The sequence below is a fragment of the Theropithecus gelada genome, chromosome 14 (assembly GCF_003255815.1).
Source record: "Theropithecus gelada isolate Dixy chromosome 14, Tgel_1.0, whole genome shotgun sequence".
In the NCBI taxonomy this organism is placed as follows: Eukaryota; Metazoa; Chordata; class Mammalia; order Primates; family Cercopithecidae; genus Theropithecus; species Theropithecus gelada.
In genome coordinates this window covers 57,440,826-57,460,608 of record NC_037682.1, presented here as the reverse complement: position 1 = coordinate 57,460,608, position 19,783 = coordinate 57,440,826, and the positions used below count along the sequence as shown (strand labels likewise).

Below are 19,783 nucleotides of genomic sequence, written 5' to 3'. Positions count from 1 at the left end.
TCTCTTAATGTAAGTCTATGTCCACTTCCTTAATTCTTTAAGATAGATTTCTATAAATATGAAAACTAGACCAAAGGGAATGGACATTTTAAAAGTCTTTTCTATACTCTGCCAAATTCCTTTCCAGAAGAGTGGTATAAATTTTCAATCTTACCAGTGATACAAAGACTGTCCATCTTATCACACCCTCACCAGCACTCACAGTAGTATGTTAAGAATTTTGCCAATGCAGTCTTTATTGCAAGGCTCAACTTACTGTGGATGGAATACTAGGTAAAGTGGAGCTTAGCTACCCAAGACCCTCAGCCTCCATGGTCAAGGACAGGAGCTGGAAAAGCTGCTTGCTAGTCAGCTCCCAGCCACTGAATGCTTAAAAGAAGTCCATTTGCTGGCATGTCCCTGCCTTCCCACACCTAGAACAAAGCTTACCTTTGAATTTTCATGACTATCTGCTCTAAGAGGGAAGGCCACCCAGACTCAGGCTCTCAGCCTACCCCAACACCAGGCCTCAGTCCAGCTCTGCCTCCCTAGTCATAATGCCTGTACCCACAAACCCAGCCTCCATGCTGGCCCCTGCAGATACAGACTCCGGGCCTACCAAGCATCAGGCCAGCAACTATGGTCCCATAATCCAGTCCCACCCTAGGTTCCAGACAAAACCAGGGCCAGGTCTGCCCGTGTAGCCCCAATGCCAAATTGGCACCCCTAACTTCAGTTACCAGGCCAGCACCTGCAGACACAGACTCCAGGCCTGCCCAGTGCCAGGCTAGTCTCTGACCCCCGCTACTTTCAGGTTGGCCCCTGCATTCCCACAATCCAGCAGACCCTGGGTCTAGGCCAACCCAGTAGACCCTAGCATTGGGCTGGCCCTCAGAACCCCAGGACTGCCTCTATGGACCTAGGTTCTAGGCTGGGGCCTGTGGCCCCAGGACCCAGGCCAGCCCTAATGGACCTAGCCTCCAGACACATCCATCAGACTCAGACTCCAGGCCCATTTCAGTGGACCCAGGCACCATGTTCATTCTAGCATCTGGCCAATCTCTGAAGTCCCAGGCTCAAGGCCCAGTCCAGCCCCAGGTCAGCCCTTGCGGACCTAGGCTTTGGGATAGCCTCTCCGCACAAGATACGAGCTCCAGGTCCATGCCTGAGGATTTAATCAACAGGTACACCCCAGGGGATCCAGGATTCAACCCCAACCCCATGGACTCAGCACCAGGCCACCCTGCCTAAGGACTCTAGCAGCAAGGCCACCTGCAGATCACACCAAATGGCCTATCCAGAATCTCTGGGCATGCTGACTGGTGAATGGCTTTTCCAGACAAAGCCAGTATGCAAAAACCATTCACCAGCATAAGTCCCTGCTTCTTCAAATGCACAGACACCAATGCATAGCCATGAGGATCAAGAACAATCAGGGAAACATGTTGCCACCAATGAACAAAATAAAGCACCAGGAACAGACCCTAAAGAAATGAAGATATGCCGGGGCGCGGTGGCTCACGCTTGTAATCTCAGCACTTGAGGAAGCCAAGAGAGGTAGATCACCTGAGGTCAGGAGTTCAAAACCAACCTGGCCAACATGGTGAAATCCTGTCTCTACTAAAAATACAAAAAGTTAGCCGGGCATGGTGGCAGGTGCCTGTAATTCCAGCTACTCTGGAGGCTGAGGCAGGAGAATTGTTTGAACCCAGGAGGCAGAGGTTGCAGTGAGCCGAGATTATGCCATTGCACTCCAGCCTGGGCAACAAGACAAAACTCCGTCTCAAAAAAAAAAAAAAAGGAAATAAAGACACATGAACATGAATTGCCTAACAAAGAATTCAAGATAACTGTTTTAAGGAAACTCAGCGAACTTCAAGAAAATACCGAGAAACAATTAAAGGAAACCAGGAAAACAATAAATAAATAAATAAATTTACAAGAGATTGAAATTACATATAAAAAATCAAATAGAAATTCTACAGCTGAAAAATTTGAGAAATGAAATGAAAAATGCAATAGAGAGTATCGACAGCAAAACTGATTGAGCAAAAGAATGAACCTTTGAATCTAAAGACATTATTTGACAATATACAGTTGGGTGAGAAAAAAAGAATGAAAAGAAAGAAAGCTTATGGGATTTATGGGGCAGCTTATGGGATTTATGGGAACTGGAGTTCAAGAAGGAGGAGAGAGAGACAAAAGGATAGAAAGTTTAAAGAAATAATAGCAGAAAACTATACAAATCTGGGGAAAGTTATAAATATCTGGGTACAGGAAGGTCAAAAGTCTCCAATCAGACTGAACTCAAGTAAGACTATATCAAGAAGTATTATAATCAGACTATCAAAAATAAAAGAGAGGATGCTGGAAGCAGCAAAAGAAAAAACGTAGATCACATATAAGTGAGTTCTAACAGATTTATCAGCAGAAACCTTAAAGGCCAGAAAAGAGTGGGAAAATATATTCAAAATGCTTATGGAAAACAAAAACAAAAAAAGGTCAACCAAGAATATTGTAGTTGGCAAAGTTCTCCTTCAGAAATGAGGAAAAAACAAACACTCTGCCAGACAAAAGTTGAAGGAGCTTATCCGCACAAGATCTATCTTATAAGAAATGCTCAAGGGTGTTCTTCAAGTAGAGAGCAAGGGACACTATTTAGTAACACAAATATATATATATATGAAAGTATAGGCCGGGCGCGGTGGCTCACGCCTGTAATCCCTGCACTTTGGGAGGCCGAGGCGGGCGGATCACGAGGTCAGGAGATCGAGACCATCCTGGCTAACAAGGTGAAACCCCGTCTCTACTAAAATACAAAAAATTAGCCGGGTGTGGTGGCGGCGCCTGTAGTCCCAGCTACTCGGGAGGCTGAGGCAGGAGAATGGCGCGAACCCGGGAGGCGGAGCTTGCAGTGAGCCGAGATGGTGCCACTGCACTCCAGCCTGGGGGACAGAGTGAAGACTCCGCCTCAAAAAAAAAAAAAAAAAAAAAAAAAAAAAAAAAAAAAAAAAAAAGAAAGTATAGGCTGGGTGCAGTGGCTCACGCCTGTAATCCCAGCACTTTGGGAGGCTGGGGTGAGTGGATCACCTGAGGTCAGGAGTTCGAGACCAGCCTGACCAACAAGGTGAAACCCCACCTCTACTAAAAATACAAAATTAGCTGGGCGTGGTGGTGCATGCCTGTAATCCCAGCTACTTGGGAGGCTGAACTGAAAACTATAAAATTTTGATGAAAGAAATTGAAGAAGACACAAATAAAATGAAAAGATGTCCTGTTTATGGATTGGAAGAACTGATATTACTAAAATGTCCATAGTATACAAAGTAATCTACAGATTCAATACAATCCCTATCAAAATTTCAATGACAATTTTTCACAGAAATAGAATAAACAATTCTAAAATTCATATGGAACCACAAAAGACCCCAAATGGCCAAAGCAATCATGAACAAAAAGAACAAAGCCAGAGGCATCACAGTGCCTGATTCCCAAATCTACTACAAAGCTATAGTAATCAAAACAGTATGTTACTGGCATAAAAACAGACATACAGACTCATGGAACAGAATAGAAAGCCCAGAAATAAATCCACACATTTACGGTCAATTTTTTTAAACAAAGATGCCAAAAAATAAAACATACACACATATACATAGGTCAAATGACAAACACAAAAAGGTCAAAGAACAATCTCTTCAATAAATGGTGTTGGGGAAACTGGATATCCACATGGAAAACAGTGAAATCAGACCCTCATCTCACACCTCATGTTTACAAAAATCAACTCAAAATGCACTGAAGACTTAAACCTAAGACCTGAAACTGTAAAACTACTAGAAGAAAACCTAGGGAAAAAGCTCCATGACATTGGTCTGGACAATGATATTTTTGGATATGACACCAAAAGCCCATGCAACAAAGGTGAAAACAGACAAATGGGATTACTGCAAAAAGCTTCTGTACAGCAAAGGAAACAACAGAGTGAAGAGACAATCTATGTAATGGGAGAAAATATTTGCAAACCATATATTTGATAATGGGTTAATATATAAAATATATAAGGAACTCAACTCCATAGCAAAAGAAAACCTAATTTAAAAATAGGCAAAGGATATAAATAGACACTTCTCAGAAGAAGACATTAAAAATAGTCAACAGGCATATGAGAAAGTGCTCAACATCACTAAACATTCAAGAATTGCAAATTTAAACCACAATATCACCACATCTGTTAGAATGGCTATTATCAAAAAGACAAAAGGCAATAATAAGTGTCGGCGAGGATGTAGAGAAAAGGGAACCCTTATATACTATTGCTGGGAATGTAAACTAGTACAGTCAGTATGGAAAACAGTATAGTGACTCCTCAACAAATTAAAAATAGAACTATCATATGATCCAGCAATACCACTACTGGATATATATCCAAAAGATAAGAAATCAGTCCGTCAAAAAGATATCTGCACTCCCATGTTCACTGCAGCATTATTCACAATAGCCACACTATAGCATCAATCTGAACATCCATGAATGGATGAATAAAGAAAATGTGGCACATATACACAACAGAATACTACTCAGTTGTTTTTTTTTTCTTTTTTTTTGAGACAAGGTCTCACACTGTCACCCAGGCTGGAGTGCAGTGGCACAATCTCAGTTCACTGCAATCTCCACCTCTTGGACTCATCTCAGCCTCCCACCTCAGCCTCCCAAGTAGCTGGGACTAGGCACATGCCACCATACCTAGCAATCTTTTGTATTTTGTGGAGACAGGGTTTCACCGTGTTATCCAGGTTGGTCTTGAACTCCTAGGCTCAAGTGATCCACCTGCCTCAGCCTCCCAAAGTGTTGGGATTACAGGCGTGAGCCACCACACCTGACCTACTCAGCTTTCAAAAAGGAAATCCTGTTATTTATGACAACATGGATGAACTTGGAGGACATTATGTTAACCGAAATAAGCCAGGCACACAAAGACAGATACAGCGTGATTTCACTTATATGTGGAGTGTAAAAAAGTCAAGATCATAAAGAAAATAAAATAGTGGTTATCAGAAGCTGGGGGTATCAGGGAAATGCTAGTCAAAGGACATAAAATTTCAGCTGGATAGGAGGAATAAGTAAGTTCAAGAGATCTATTATATATTGTACAGACTACAGTTAATAACAGTATGTTGTATATTTGAAAATTGCTAACAGAGTACATTTTAAGTGTTCTCACCACAAAAATCCTTAAGTATGTGAGGTAATGCATATGTTAAATAGCTTGATTTAGCCATTTCACAGTGTATACATATATAAAAACATCGATATATATACTTTTATGTATTCATTAAAATAAATAATTTTCTTTTTAAAAGAGGAAGAGGCCCCCTGAGGAAAATCAAATAATAACTCATAAAACTGCTGAGGTAGCCTATGTGAGCCAACATTACTGGTTACTCAAGAACATCATTAAGGGCGGGTGCGGTGGCTCACACCTGTAATCCCAGCACTTTGGGAGGCTGAGGCGGGTGGATCATGAGGTCAGGAGATCGAGACCATCCTGGCTAACACAGTGCCCCATCTCTACTAAAAATACAAAAAATTAGCCAGGCATGGTGGCAGGAGCCTGTAGTCCCAGCTACTTGGGAGGCTGAGGCAGGAGAATGGCATGAACCCAGGTGGTAGAGCTTGCAGTGAGCCAAGATCGCGCCACTGCACACCAGCCTGGGCGCAACAGAGCGAGAGTCTGTCTCAAAAAAAAAAAATAAATAAAAAAAAGAACATCATTAAAAATATAAGCAAGCAACAAAAATTCACTGCTCCTATGAGAAAACCAGCAGTTCAAAATGAGGGAACAAAACTAACCAAAACAAACTATGCCAATAGTCTCTAATAAAATAGTGCAGGAAATAGGAGTTAATATCAACCAATTTATGATTGATATTCCCAATAATATTCAAGAAGATACTGCATTGATAAAACCTAGCCAGGCTTCAATTTAAAAAGGGAGCAAACAAGAAATAAAAAGGAGCTATTGAATAGAAAGCCATAATTGTAAATAAAAAAAAAATTAATGCTCAGCAAGAAAATAGCAGATTGGGTGAGGTGCATTGGCTCACTCCTGTAATCCTAACACTTTGGGAGACTGAAGCAGTTGGATCACCTGAGGTCAAGAGTTCGAGACCAGCCTGACCAACATGGTGAAACCCTGTCTCTACTAAAAATACAAAAAAATTAACCGGGAGTAGTGGCGGGCACCCGTAGTTTCAGCTACTTGGGAGGCTGAAGCAAGAGAATCACTTGAACCCAGACAGCAAAGGTTGCAGTGAGCTGAGATCGCGCCATTGCACTCCAGCCTGGAAGACAGAGCGAGACTCTGTCTCAAAAAAAAAAAAAAAAAAAAAAAAAAGAAAAAGAAAATAGCAGATTGAAATGGACACGGCTGAAAACCAAATTAGTATATTTAAAGTCCAAGTTGAGGAATTCTCCCAGCACAAAGATAAAATGATAAAGAAGTGGAAATTATGAGGAAAAAAGATAAGCTGCATGGCAAACTATCAACAATATCCAATTTCAGAATTACTGGACTTCTAGAACGAGAGAACAAAATAGGGTAAATGGGAGCAATAATTAAAGAGATTATAAAATAAAATATCCTTTAGCTGAAGAAAGCCTTGAGTCTTCCGATGGGAAGGACTCACTAAATGCTTGACAAAAATACTATGAAAAATCCACACATTCGTACACACTCAGACATGCACAGATTATCTGACCAAATTCAGAATTTTTAAAAGCTGGAGGCATCACGCTACCTGACTTGAAACTATACTACAAGGCTACAGTAACCAAAACAGCCTGGTACTGGTACAAAAACAGATATATAGACAAATGGAACAGAACAGAGGCCTCAGAAATAACACCACACATGTACAACCATCTGATCTTTGACAAACCTGACAAAAATGAGAAATGGGGAAAGGATTCCCTATTTAATAAATGGTGCTGGGAAAACTGGCTAGCTATATGTAGAAAGCTGAAACTGGATCCCTTCCTTACACCTTATACAAAAATTAATTCAAGATGGATTAAAGACTTAAATGTTAGACCAAAAACCATAAAAACCCCAGAAGAAAACCTAGGCAATACCATTCAGGACATAGGCATGGGCAAGGACTTCATGACTAAAACACCAAAAGCAATGGCAACAAAAGCCAGAATTGGCAAATGGGATCTAATTAAACTAAAGAGCTTCTGCACAGCAAAAAAAAAAACTACCATTCGAGTTAACAGGCAACCTACAGAATGGGAGAAAATTTTTGCAATCTACCAATCTGATAAAGGGCTAATATCTAGAATCTACAAAAAACTCAAATTTACAAGGAAAAAACAAAATACCCCATCAAAAAGTGGGCAAAGGATATGAACAGACACTTCGCAAAAGAAGACACGTATGCAGCCAACAGACATATGAAAAAATGCTATCACTGGTCATCAGAGAAATGCAAATCAAACCCACAATGAGATACTATCTCACGCCAGTTAGAATGGCAATCATTAAAAAGTAAGGAAATAATAGATGCTGGGCAGGATGTGGAGAAACAGGAACACTTTTACACTGTTGGTGGGAGTGCAAATTAGTTCAACCATTGTGGAAGACAGTGTGGCGATTCCTCAAGGATCTAGAACTAGAATTACCATTTGACCCAGCAATCCCATCACTGGGTATATACCCAAAGGATTATAAATCATGCTACTATAAAGACACATGCACACGTACATTTATTGCGGCACTATTCACAATAGCAAAGACTTGGAACCAACCCAAATGTCCATCAATGATAGACTGGATTAAGGAAATGTAGCATATATACACTATGGAATACTATGCAGCCATAAAAAAGAATGAGTTCATGTCCCTTGCAGGGACATGTATGAAGCTGGAAACCAGCATTCTTAGCAAACTATCACAAGGACAGAAAACCAAACACTCATAGGTGGGAACTGAACAATGAGATCACTTGGACACAGGGTGGAGAACATCAGACACTGGGACCTGTCAGGGGATGGAGGGCTGGAAGAGGGATAGCATTAGGAGAAATACCTAATGTAAATGACGAGTTGATGGGTGGAACAAACCAACATGGAACATGTATACCTATGTAACAAACCTGCACGTTGTACACATGTACCCTAGAACTTAAAGTATAATTTTAAAAAAAAAGAAAAGAAAGAAAAAACAAATTTCCAGACAGAAAACAAGCAAGCTAGCTAACTAAAAACAGGTAACCTATTGAGAAAAAGGAGCAGACCAGGATAAGATTTCTCATTTTCAACATCAAATTAAAGTAAAGAATGAAGCAATATTTTCTAACTTTTTAGGGAAAGTGGCATAATCAATGATTTTATATGCAGCCAAACAATTTGTTTGTGTACAGGTGAAAAATATGTACAGATATCCAAGTACTCAGTACACAATATTATATGGGAAAGAAATATGAAGATATTCTTGACAAATACAAAACTTAGTCAAAATTTAAATTCAAGAAAAATGATGCTATATATGAGACAGTGGTTAACAATGAAATCTGTAAGAATTATCAACATAAAATAAGTATTGATAATGTGGCCTAGGAATTTAATGCTACTGTTAAGAAATGACACTTAAAACAGAAAAGGTTAGTATCTTTAAAAATTAATATCACTTGTAGTTAAAATTCCATATATTTTCAACAAAACCTAAAAGGTAGGTAGAGGGGGAACAATGAAAACTGCAATTTGGAGGAAAAACTGAATTTCATTTCATTAATTACTTGTGAGATTAAAATACTTTTTTATATGTTTCATAGCTGGCTGCATTTTTTCTCTTTGTGAACTGCTTATCTGTAAGGATATCAGTGTTTTCTAAATTAGTTCAAGAATTTTTTAACATATTAAAGATATTGGCCAGATGCAGTGACTCACATCTGTAATCCCAGCACTTTGGGAGGTTGTGGTGGGCAGATCGTTTGAGGCCAGGAGTTCAAGACCAGTCTGGCCAACATGGCAAAATCCCATCTCTACTAAAAACAAAAAAATTAGCTGGGCATGGTGGCGCATGACTGTAGTCCCAGCTATTTGGGAGGCTGAGGCACAAGAATCACTTGAACTCAGGAGGTAGAGATTGCAATGAGCAGATATCAAGCTACAGCACTCCAACTTGGGCAACAAAGCAAGCCTCTGTCTCAAAAAAAAAAAAAAAAAAAAAAAAAAAAAGATAACTTTTTTCAATTATATTTGTTATAAATATTTTTCCAGTTTATTCTTGTCCTTTAAACTGTATAATATTCTCTGATCTGCAGAAGGTAAAAGTTTTATGTATTTAAGTTATACAATCTTTTCCCTTAGAATTTGTGTTGCTTTTTAAAAAAATTAACCTTTTTTATTTTTAGATAATTACAGATTCACTGGCAGTATATAAGAAATAATACAAGCCAGGCACAGTGGCATGCACCTGGAGTCCCAGCTACTCAGGAGGCTGAGGTGGGAGGATCGCCTGAGCCCCAGCATGGGCAACATGGTTAAGACCCTATCCCTTTAAAAAATAATACTAATAGTAATACAGAAATCTCATGTACCCTTTATCCAGTTTCTCCCAAAGGCAACATCTAGCAAAACTATACTACAATATAACCACCAGGATATTAATATTGATACAGTCAGTATACAGAACATTTTCCATCACCACAAGGATCCCTTATGTTGCCCTTTCATGGCACACTCACTCTTTCCTACTCCTATTCCTGTCTTAACTCCTAGCAACAACTGATCAGTTCTCTATTTCTATAATATTGCCATGTCAATTATAAATGGAATCATATAGTATGTAACCTTTGGGAATTAGTTTTTCCCCCTACACTCAGCATAATGCTCCGGAAATTCATCTAGGTTGTTGTACATATAGTTCATTCCTTTTTATTGCTGAGTGTATACCACAGTATTTATATACCACAGTTCATTCACCTCCTAAAAGACATTCAGGTTGTTTCCAGTTCTTGGCTATTAAAAGTAACCTGCTATAAATATTCACAAAGACTCATATGCAAAAGTTCATAGCGGCTTGAGTCATAAGAGTGCAAAGCCAGGAACAACCCAAACGTTCCTCAACTTGTGAATGGACAAATTATGGTATAAGCATATAACTAAAAAATTAGCCCTAGAATAAAGGCTGTTCTGGACCCAACCTAAAAAATGCTAAAGCCTTAAAGGATTCAACTGTTTTCTACTAACCTAACTGCTAACCTAATGAAATCCAACACTATTTAAAGCACTAAAACAAAATCCAGCACCTAACAATGTAAAGTTTGTAATATCCATCATCAAATCAAAACCTATCAGGTATGGGAAAAAAAAAAAAAAAAGCAATTAGGACCCATTACCAGGAGAATAATTAGTCAACAGAAACATTCCAAGAAATGGCATGGATGATGAAATTAGCAATTAAAACAGTCAAGAAAGCTATTACAGATATGCCTCATATGTTTAAGAAAGTAGAGTAAAATATGAATAAATGAGATATAAAAAAGACCCAAATGAAACTTCTAGAAATGATAATATCTGAAATTAAAAAACACTGAATAAGATTAACAGTGGGTTAGATACAGTAGAAGAAGACACAAATAAACCTGAAGACATAGCTGGAAAAACTATTCAAAACTAAGCATGGTAAGGAAAAAAAAAACCTGAAAAACAGTGAACAGAACTTACATGACCTGTGGGGCAATATCAAACATATATGCAACTGGAGAGCCAGAAAGAAATAAGAGAGATACAAAGACACAGATCATTAATAAAATAATGGCCAAAAATATAGGTCATGGGTCTAAGCTTCCACCTTGAGAAACTAGAAAAAGGCAAATTAAACCAAAAGTACCAGAAAGAAAGAAACACAAGTCAATGAAATAAGAAACAAACCAAAAAAAAAAAAGAAACCAAAACATAGTTCTTTGAAAAGATAACAAGGTTGATAAAGCTCTGGGCAGCTTGATCAGGAAAAGAAACAAATTACCAGGATCAAGAATAGAAGAGAGTGCATCTCTACAGATCTTACATACATTAAATGGATAATTAGACTATATTATGAACAACTTTATACTAATAACAAAGTTGACAACATGGATGAACTATGTAAATTCCTTGAAAGATACAAAGTATCAAAGTTCACTCAAGAAGTGAATGACCTGAATAGCACTATATCCATAAAATACATTAAATTCATAGACATCTTCCCACAAAGAAAACTCCAGGTCAACTGGGCACAGTGGCTCATACCCATAATCCCACCATTTGGGAGGCCAAGACCAGAAGATTGCTTAAGACCAGGAGTACAAGACCAGGCATGAGTAACTGGGCCTACAGGCATGCACCACCATGCCTGGCTAATTTTTTAAATTTAAAAAATTGAAAAATTGAAAAATTAGCCAGGCATGGTGGTGCATGCCTGTAGGCCCAGCTACCGAGGAGGCTGAGGTTGGGGGGTTGCTTCAGCCCAGGAGGTCAAACAGTGAGCTATGATCATGTGCCACTGTTCATGGGCAACAGGGCAAGACCCTGAAAAAAAAAAGAGAGAGAAAAACAAAAGAAAGAAAAGAAAGAAAAAGGAAAAGAAAAAAAGGAAAAAGGAAAAAGAAAGAAAGGAAGGAAAGAAAAGAAAAGAATAGAAAAGAAAAAAGAAAACAAAACTCCAGACCAAGATAATATCATTGGAGAATTCCACATAACTTGTATGGCATAAATAACAGTAACTCTACAGAAACTTTTCCAGAAAACAGAAAAAGGAACACATCCCAATGTATTTTATGAGGCCAGGATTACCCTGAAATCAAAACCAAAGACATTACAGGAAAAGAAAATCACAGACCAGTATCCCTCACACATGCAAGACCTATACCTTGGAAACTACCACACATTGCTGAGAGAACTTTTAAAAGATCTAAAATGGTGAGATGTAACATGTTCATGAACTAGAAGATTCAATATAGTTACTGTATTGATTCTTCCAAATTGATTTAATGATTCAAAGCAGTACCAATCAAAATTCCATCAGGCTTTTTCATAAAAACTGACAAACTAATTGTAAATTTATCTGAAATAGTGAAAGAAATAGCCAAAATAATTTTGGAAAAAAAAATCTGAACAACTTGAACTACCCAAAACCAAGACTTACTATAAAGACACAGTAATAAGGACCATGTGCTATTGGTACAAGTAGAGACATACAGATCAATGGAACAGAATAGAGCCCAGAACAGACAAGCACATGCATGGTCAACTGGTTTTTCAAGCAAATGTCAAGCTAATTAAATGTAACAAAAGAGGGCCGGGCGCGGTGGCTCAAGCCTGTAATCCCAGCACTTTGGGAGGCCGAGACGGGTGGATCACGAGGTCAGGAGATCGAGACCATCCTGGCTAACACGGTGAAACCCCGTCTCTACTAAAAAATACAAAAAACTAGCCGGGCGAAGTGGCGGGCGCCTGTGGTCCCAGCTACTCGGGAGGCTGAGGCAGGAGAATGGCGTAAACCCGGGAGGCGGAGCTTGCAGCGAGCTGAGATCCGGCCACTGCACTCCAGCCTGGGCGACAGAGCCAGACTCAGTCTCAAAAAAAAAAAAAAAAAAAAAAAAAAAAAAAAAAAAGAAGCTGAACAATTGGGTATTTGATACGGAAAAAAATAAACCTCAGTCCTGATACCTCAGACCATCTATAAAGGTTAACTCAAAATAGATCACAGGCCTAAATGTAAAAGCTAAAACCGTAAAATTTCTAGAAAACATGGGAGTTAGGCAAACCTTGGGTTAGGCAAATATTTCTTAAACAGAACATAAAAAATGGGCCTGGCACAGTGGCTTATGCCTGTAATCCCAGCACTTTGGGAGGCTGAAGCAGGCGGATCACAAGGTCGGGAGATTGAGACCATCCTGGCTAACACGGTGAAACCCCATCTCTACTAAAAATACAAAAAAATTAGCCAGGCATGGTGGCAGGCGCCTGTAGTCCCAGCTACTAGGGAGGCTGAAGCAGGAGGATTGTGAACCTGGGAGGTGGAGCTTACAGTGAGCCGAGATGGCGCCACTGCACTCAGGCCTGGAGGGCCAGAGCAAGACTCTGTCTCAAAAAAAAAAAAAAAAAAGCAATTCATAAAGAAAAAAATGGTAAGTTGGACTTCATCAAAATTTAGAACTTCTACTCTTTGAAAGATGCTGTTAAGAAAATATAAAGGCAAGCTACATAAAATATTTGCAAAATACAGAAATGACAAATAACTTGTACTCAGAATATATAAAGAACTCTTGCAACCCAACAAGAACCTAATCAACCCAATTTAAAAACTTGCAAACGATTTGAACAGACACTTCAAAGATATGCAGATGGCAAATAAGCACATGAAAAAATGTTCATCATCATTAGTCACTGGAGAAAGGTAAATTAAAGTCACAATTAAGATATCACTTTACACTCACTAGAATAGATAAAATTAAAAAGACTGACAAGACCAAGTGTTACCAAGGATGTGGAGTAACTTCAATTGCCATACACTGCTGGTGGGAAGGGAAAAAGAAGAGCTACTTAGGAAAGCAGGTTGACAGTTTCTAATAAAGTTAAACATGTGGTCAGGCATGGTGGCCCATGCCTGTAATCCCAGCACTTTGAGGGGCTGAGGCAGGTGGGTCACTTGAGGTCAGGAGTTCGAGACCAGCCTGGCCAACATGATGAAATCCTGTCTCTACTAAAAATACAAAAATTAGCCAGGCGTGGTGCCAGGCACCTGTAATCACAGCTACTTGGGAGGCTGAGGCAGGAGAATCACTTGAACCCAGGAGGCAGAGGTTGCAGCAAGCTGAGATTGCTCTGCTGCACTCCAGCCTGGGCGACAAAGTGAGACTGTCTTGAAAAACAACAACAAAAAAAGTTAAATATACAATTACCTTAAACCCAGAAATCTCACTCCTAGGTATAGACCCCAAAAAAATACAAATATATGTTCAAACAAAGACTCATATGCAGAAGTTTATAGCTGCTTGAGTCATAAGAGTGCAAAGGTAGGAATAACCCAAACGTTCCTCAACTGGTGAATGGACAAATTATGGTATAAGCATATAACTGACTACTACTCAGCAAGAGAAGAAGTATGGATATACTCAATAACAAACATGAATGTCAAAAGTATTATGCTAAATCAAAGAAGCCAATGAGCATATGCAGTATAATCCACTTACACAGAAAAGGCAAAATTAAATGTACAGAAAGCACTTCAGTTGTTGCCAGGGGCAGAAAGGCATTACCTACAAAGAAGGGGGAGCTTTCTGGGGTGATGGAAATGTTCTTTATCAAAATTATGGTGTGATTATACAAACTCTATACATTTGTCAAAACTCATCCAACTGTACATTTAAAACTGGTTAATATTCCTGTTTATATATTATACCTCAATAATGAAGCTGATTTTTAGAAAATCTGTACGATCTCTTTTCTGGGCTGACAGCTAATAAAAAAATTAGAAGATGCTGTTTACCTTCCCAGTCCTCCATGTAAGGAGCCTCCTCAGCTTCTTTCTCTGGAGAAAATCTGTCAATGAATTTTCCTTCTTTCATGACCCTGGTGATTTCTCGGAGCTGATGTAGCAACCGTTTCTCTTGGTCAGAAGTCACAGTCTGTGCTCTGCTTAGAAATATCAGACAATCCAACCATTTAGTGGTAAACACTTCTAGGCAATAGACATAAACATCACTATGGTCTGTCTGGATACTGGAATAGAAAGTGCAATTGCAGCAGATTATTATTCTGGGAATTGATCCTCCAACTGCATAGCTGGGAACTAGAGATGTTAGTCCAATGTTTTGATTTTATACATGGGAAAACTAAAGCCCAGAATAGATCAAGTGATTGCCCAAGGTCCCAAAATTAGTTAATGTCAATACTAGGACCAGACCCCAGATGTCTCAGCTTTCAGTTCAGTGTTTTTTCAGTGTATCTCAATGCCCTGATTCTCAATCGCCTAACAATTTCACTGTTACTCACATTACTCCATTTACTACAAGCCACTTTTCTTTGAAGCAAGGTCATCAAAGGAAAATGTTCTAGGCCATTAGCATCAACCAGGAAAATTTATGCTACTAGAAATCACCAGGCTTAATTTACTTGTGCAGGTGTAAGGATAGATTCTAAAATTTCAGAGGTGGGTAATTTTGAAAACTCAATCATCTAGACTAGAGAAATTGGGGAAACTGGGGTCCACAGAGGAGAAATATTGTTTATATATTCATACTGCCACTTAATGGAAGCACTATAACTAAAACCATCCAGGCTTCTGATCACATTCTGTGCAATTCTTGAAGCACAGTGCTCAAGTTCCACATTTTGGAAAACCTGGTTTGAATCCCAACTTAGTTGTGTGGCTCTGGCAAATATCTGCAAAAATAACATGAGACTCAAGCATAACAGTGTGATTATTTTCTTTTAGAGGAAAGCACTGCATCACACTGTTAGGCAAACAAGGTCCTACTTAGAAGACTGATAACTATCTGCTTTGAGACCAGTTTTATCTAGCAGCAGGATTTAATGGAGGCTACTTATTCTCCTCTTAAAACCCAAACACAAGTTAATACAACACTTACAAAGGAAAAATGATGTACTCTGTACTAGCCTATGGAGACAGTCATCTATTTTTCTAACACCCAGTTCTGAGCCTGCACTCATTTCTATGCTCAGTCTAACTTTAGCCTTAATGACTAATAAGGAAAATGAAAAGAGTATTTCTCCTTTCAACATGAAGATAGTAACTGAGGAAAATGAAGAGCCAACATTACCAGAGACCTCAGTAAAAGGAAAAATGAAAACACCATGAGTTCCACTTCTTCCACACCAAGTAGCTTCAAAGCCATGAACTACTAAAGATGCCTGTCTGTTCCACATTCAGCTAAAATCCTATACTTACAGGGCCTCTGACAGCTCTATTCTTCCCATCAGTACAGGAGTCCTGACTCTCCAAAACTGCTCATCTGTCCCACATAACCCCTATTTCTTACTGTTAAAACAACCCACTTTCTGTGAGGCTTCTGGGGCTGACTAGAAGAGCTAACCTGCCTATCACAAACTCTTTTCTCTTCAGGTGGCACATGTTACTTTTCCAGACTGTACACAGGGCATTCTGATCTTCAATGAACGAAACAGTCTTAATTCTATTTCCTAAGTCATGGGAAATCAGAAGCCCTTATCCTAAAAGAGGATGGGTAGACTAGAGGAAGCAGAACAGACAAGAGCTTTCCCAGAGAACTCCAAACCAAAGCATCCTCATTTCACTCTAAACAAGTATACCTTTATTGTCCATATCTGGCATTATGCATTAATCATGGTCTACTTTATGATATCTTCTGAATTTATTGCAATGAATATTTTCATGGATTCCTTATCATCTCAACTCGGTTTGATACTCCCAGAGGGCAGTAATAATTAAGTTGACAACAGTATAGGCACAATGCCATGATCACTATTAAGAGCTCAATAATTATGTGTTAGTTTGATTGATCCCCACTTCCTCACCATCCATTATTTTCTTCCACCTCCCTGAATTCTGGATTCCATTCTATCATTTTACCAAAAGTTGCAAAAACTTTTACTCCTAAGTGATTTTCACTTTACTAAGTCCAAGGGTCTTTTTCTCACATTTCATTCTTCTTGACTTCTCTGTACTATAGACCATCCTCTGCTTAAAACCTCCTCCTCCCTTAGCTATTGAGACATTTGTATTCCTCCCACTTCTTTAACCATTCCTTTTATCTATGACCCTGGCTCACTTTCTTCCACCCACCTCCCAAAACAATTTTCCCAAGACTCAATCCTAGGACTCTCATTTCTCCATTCTTATAATCATGCCCTCAGGAAGTTGATCCAGTATTACAGATTAGACCATCACCTCTACAGAAAAGATGTCCTAATGCTACTATTAATCTTGACTTTTCACACAAATTCCCATCTCACAACTCCAGTAATTTCCTGGGCATTTCCACTTGGAGGCCTTGCGACTATGTTAAAGTTAATCTTAAATTCACCTCCTGAAACCAGGTCCCAGTTGGCTCAGAATCGTGAGCAACTCCATGAACAGGAAGACCAGAAGAGGCTGAGTATGGAAGATTCTAAGATGATAGAAAAATAAAAGGGCACAGCTGGGAAATAGCCTCACTAGAATTTTGAATTCTGTAAGCCCAGCAGAATCATCAAGTTCCAAATGCAAGAGTTAAGCACAGAGAATTAAACAGATGTTAATAACACCATTCATGGTTAGAACAGAACTCAGATCAGTAAAAGATTTCAGGATACTGCAGCAGAGTCTGATATGCCTCAAATATTTGGTGATCTTACCTTTCTCCATGGAGATTTTCTCCATCTCTCACTCCCAGCCAATGACTTCCAAACCTGAGCCCTTTGCTCTGACCTCAAGAACCAAATTTCCTATTGCTGTTTCATATTACACATGGATGTTCTGATGGCATCTCAGACATACTCAGTGCTGAACTTACGATCTCAACTCCAGAGCCTTATGTACTTTCCCTTCTTTTGTATATTATCTTGGTTAATGCCATAATCTTCCTTCCAGTTTGGCTGTAAATCTCCAATGCATCTCTATTTATTTATTCTTCTTCATTGCTCTTATCTGGTTAGTAGTTTTCTTTTGGGGAACAAACTCATCTTCCATTCACAGTGCAAAGGTTAGCGTGAGCCATCCATCCCCCACCTCTCCTTCAAGGGTGGCCATGTGACCCACAGCTAATCATCACATTCCATTCCCTTGGCTGCAGGGATTGATTCAGGGATAGATATAGGACCCAAGTTGAGCTAACTTTACTTTTGGACCTTGAACACAGTGAAGCCTGAACTGAATACTTTGACATTAAATTCATCCTGGCAACAGTCCATGAGGAGATTGTCCCTTTGTTCCTACTCCCTAAACGCCCAAAGCTGCTCTGGTTACCACCCTTCCTGAAACCTGGATGTTCAGTTGTTCCTTTGACATTATGAGCTACCCCACATTCTTCCAATAAATTCTGCCTCCTCGTACTTCAAACTTTTTGCTAGCCAGAGTTGGCTGCTTGCAACCAAGAAACCTGATACAGCCTGTGATTTTTTTTTTCTTCCATTAGGTGCCCTTAACTTGGCCCCACTTTTCCACTCTCACTGGTCTATTTATTACCATTTGCTGAAACCTTTTCAATAATGTTCCAGCATACAGTCACTCTATATATTACTGTAAGAGTTATTTTTCTAAAGCATAGCAAATCGTGATATTTCTCCTCAAAAGCCTTCAGAGTCAAAATAAGCATGTGTTGTCGGGGGAGAGAGGAGCTAGGCATACGAAAAAGTATATGCCAAGTCCAGAGGCAAAAACATACAGGTATTTTAGAGGAACAGCAAGTGGTCGGTGTGGCTGGACCACAGAGAGAGTGACGAAGAAAGATAAAGCAAGAGAGGTACAAAAGGCCAGGTCACTCAGGACCATGTAAGCTATGTTAAAGATTCTATGCTTTTTCAAAATCAAAAGGGACCTGCTGAAGGATTAAAACAAAAGAGATAATCCATCTGTTTGGAAAACAGAAAGAAAACTGAAAGGTGGCAAAATTAGAGAAACCACATGAGATAGTTATGACCTATGTCAAAAACAGGTATTCATTCACTCACTCATGCACTCACTCACTCATTCTTTCTTCTACTTCATCTAATATTTTTTGGAGCCTTTTATGTGCCTGTGCTAAGCTCTATAGCTAAGAAGGACAATCCCTGACCTCACAGAGCCTACAGTCTTTTGCAGGGAGACAGGCTTATTAATTAAATAGAAATGACAAGACATGGTGATTAATGAGATATGGGAAGTAAAATAAAAGGTGAATCAAGGATAACATCTAATTTCTGCTTTGGGCAACCAAGTGGATGGTAAAGCCATTTGCTGAGACGGAAATTAAAGGTAGAGTAGGTTCACTTGGGGGATAGATGATGAATTCCATCTTGGACATTCATTCATTCAATAGATTGTTTATCATATGAGGAGGATATAGGTAGGTATCTATGAGATATGTCCAGTGGGCTCTGTATATAGAGGTCAGGAACTGAAGTAAAGGACCTCAACAGAGAATGGTCATGATTTCCTCTTCTACCACAAAAGCATACAAATGCTTTTATCAAAAGTGAATAGGGGCCAGGAACGGTGGCTCACAACTGTAATCCCAGCATTTTGGGAGGCCAAGGTGGGCAGATCACCTGAGATCAGGAATTCGAGTTGAGCCTGGCCAAAATGGTGAACAACCTTGCCTCTACTAAAAATACAAAAATTAGCCAGGTGTGGTGGTATGTGCCTATAGTCCCAGCTACTTCGGAGGCTGAAGCAGGAGAACCACTTGAACCTGGGAGATAGAGGTTGCAGTGACCTGAGATCGCACCACAGCACTGCAGCCTGGGTGACAAAGAGAGACTCTGTCTCAAAAAAAATAAAAATTAAAAAAAAAAAAAAAAAAAAGAATAGTTATTCTAATTCACTAAGTATTTACTTAGTAGCTACTAGACAAACACACTGAAAAAAATAGGCTAAGTCTAGCCTCAAAGAGTTTACATTCCAGGAATTCATGGCAAAAATCTGTAGCCCCACGCACGTACTCAACATGCCCACCAGGGCACTTTGCTGCCAGAGGGTGCACCGTCCCTGCTTTTTTCATGGTCTGCTTGACCATACCATGCTTCTAGCAGGTAAATTGTTACAACTGGGCATGCTATTCCAGGAAGGAATACAGCCTGT

General features: G+C 39.4%; 1 protein-coding gene across 11 annotated transcripts in view; it reads right to left on the bottom strand.

Annotated features, from left to right (window-relative positions):
• RIC3 (RIC3 acetylcholine receptor chaperone) overlaps window positions 1-19,783 on the bottom strand; it is a 71,095-nt gene that overhangs the window by 19,639 nt on the left and 31,673 nt on the right. For 3 of the 11 annotated variants that reach the window (XR_003115650.1, XM_025357136.1, XM_025357139.1), the window contains one exon: window positions 14,516-14,661. The exons of 3 other annotated variants lie outside the window; for them this stretch is intronic. Coding sequence is in view for 7 of the 8 variants with exons in the window: in XM_025357136.1 (XP_025212921.1) it covers window positions 14,516-14,661 (146 nt within the window). In the remaining variant the exon portion in view is untranslated. Of the gene's footprint in view, window positions 1-14,515; window positions 14,749-16,082; window positions 16,219-19,783 lie in introns of all 11 variants that reach the window. 5 more of the 11 variants (XM_025357135.1, XM_025357138.1, XM_025357134.1 and 2 more) reach the window with 3 other exon arrangements.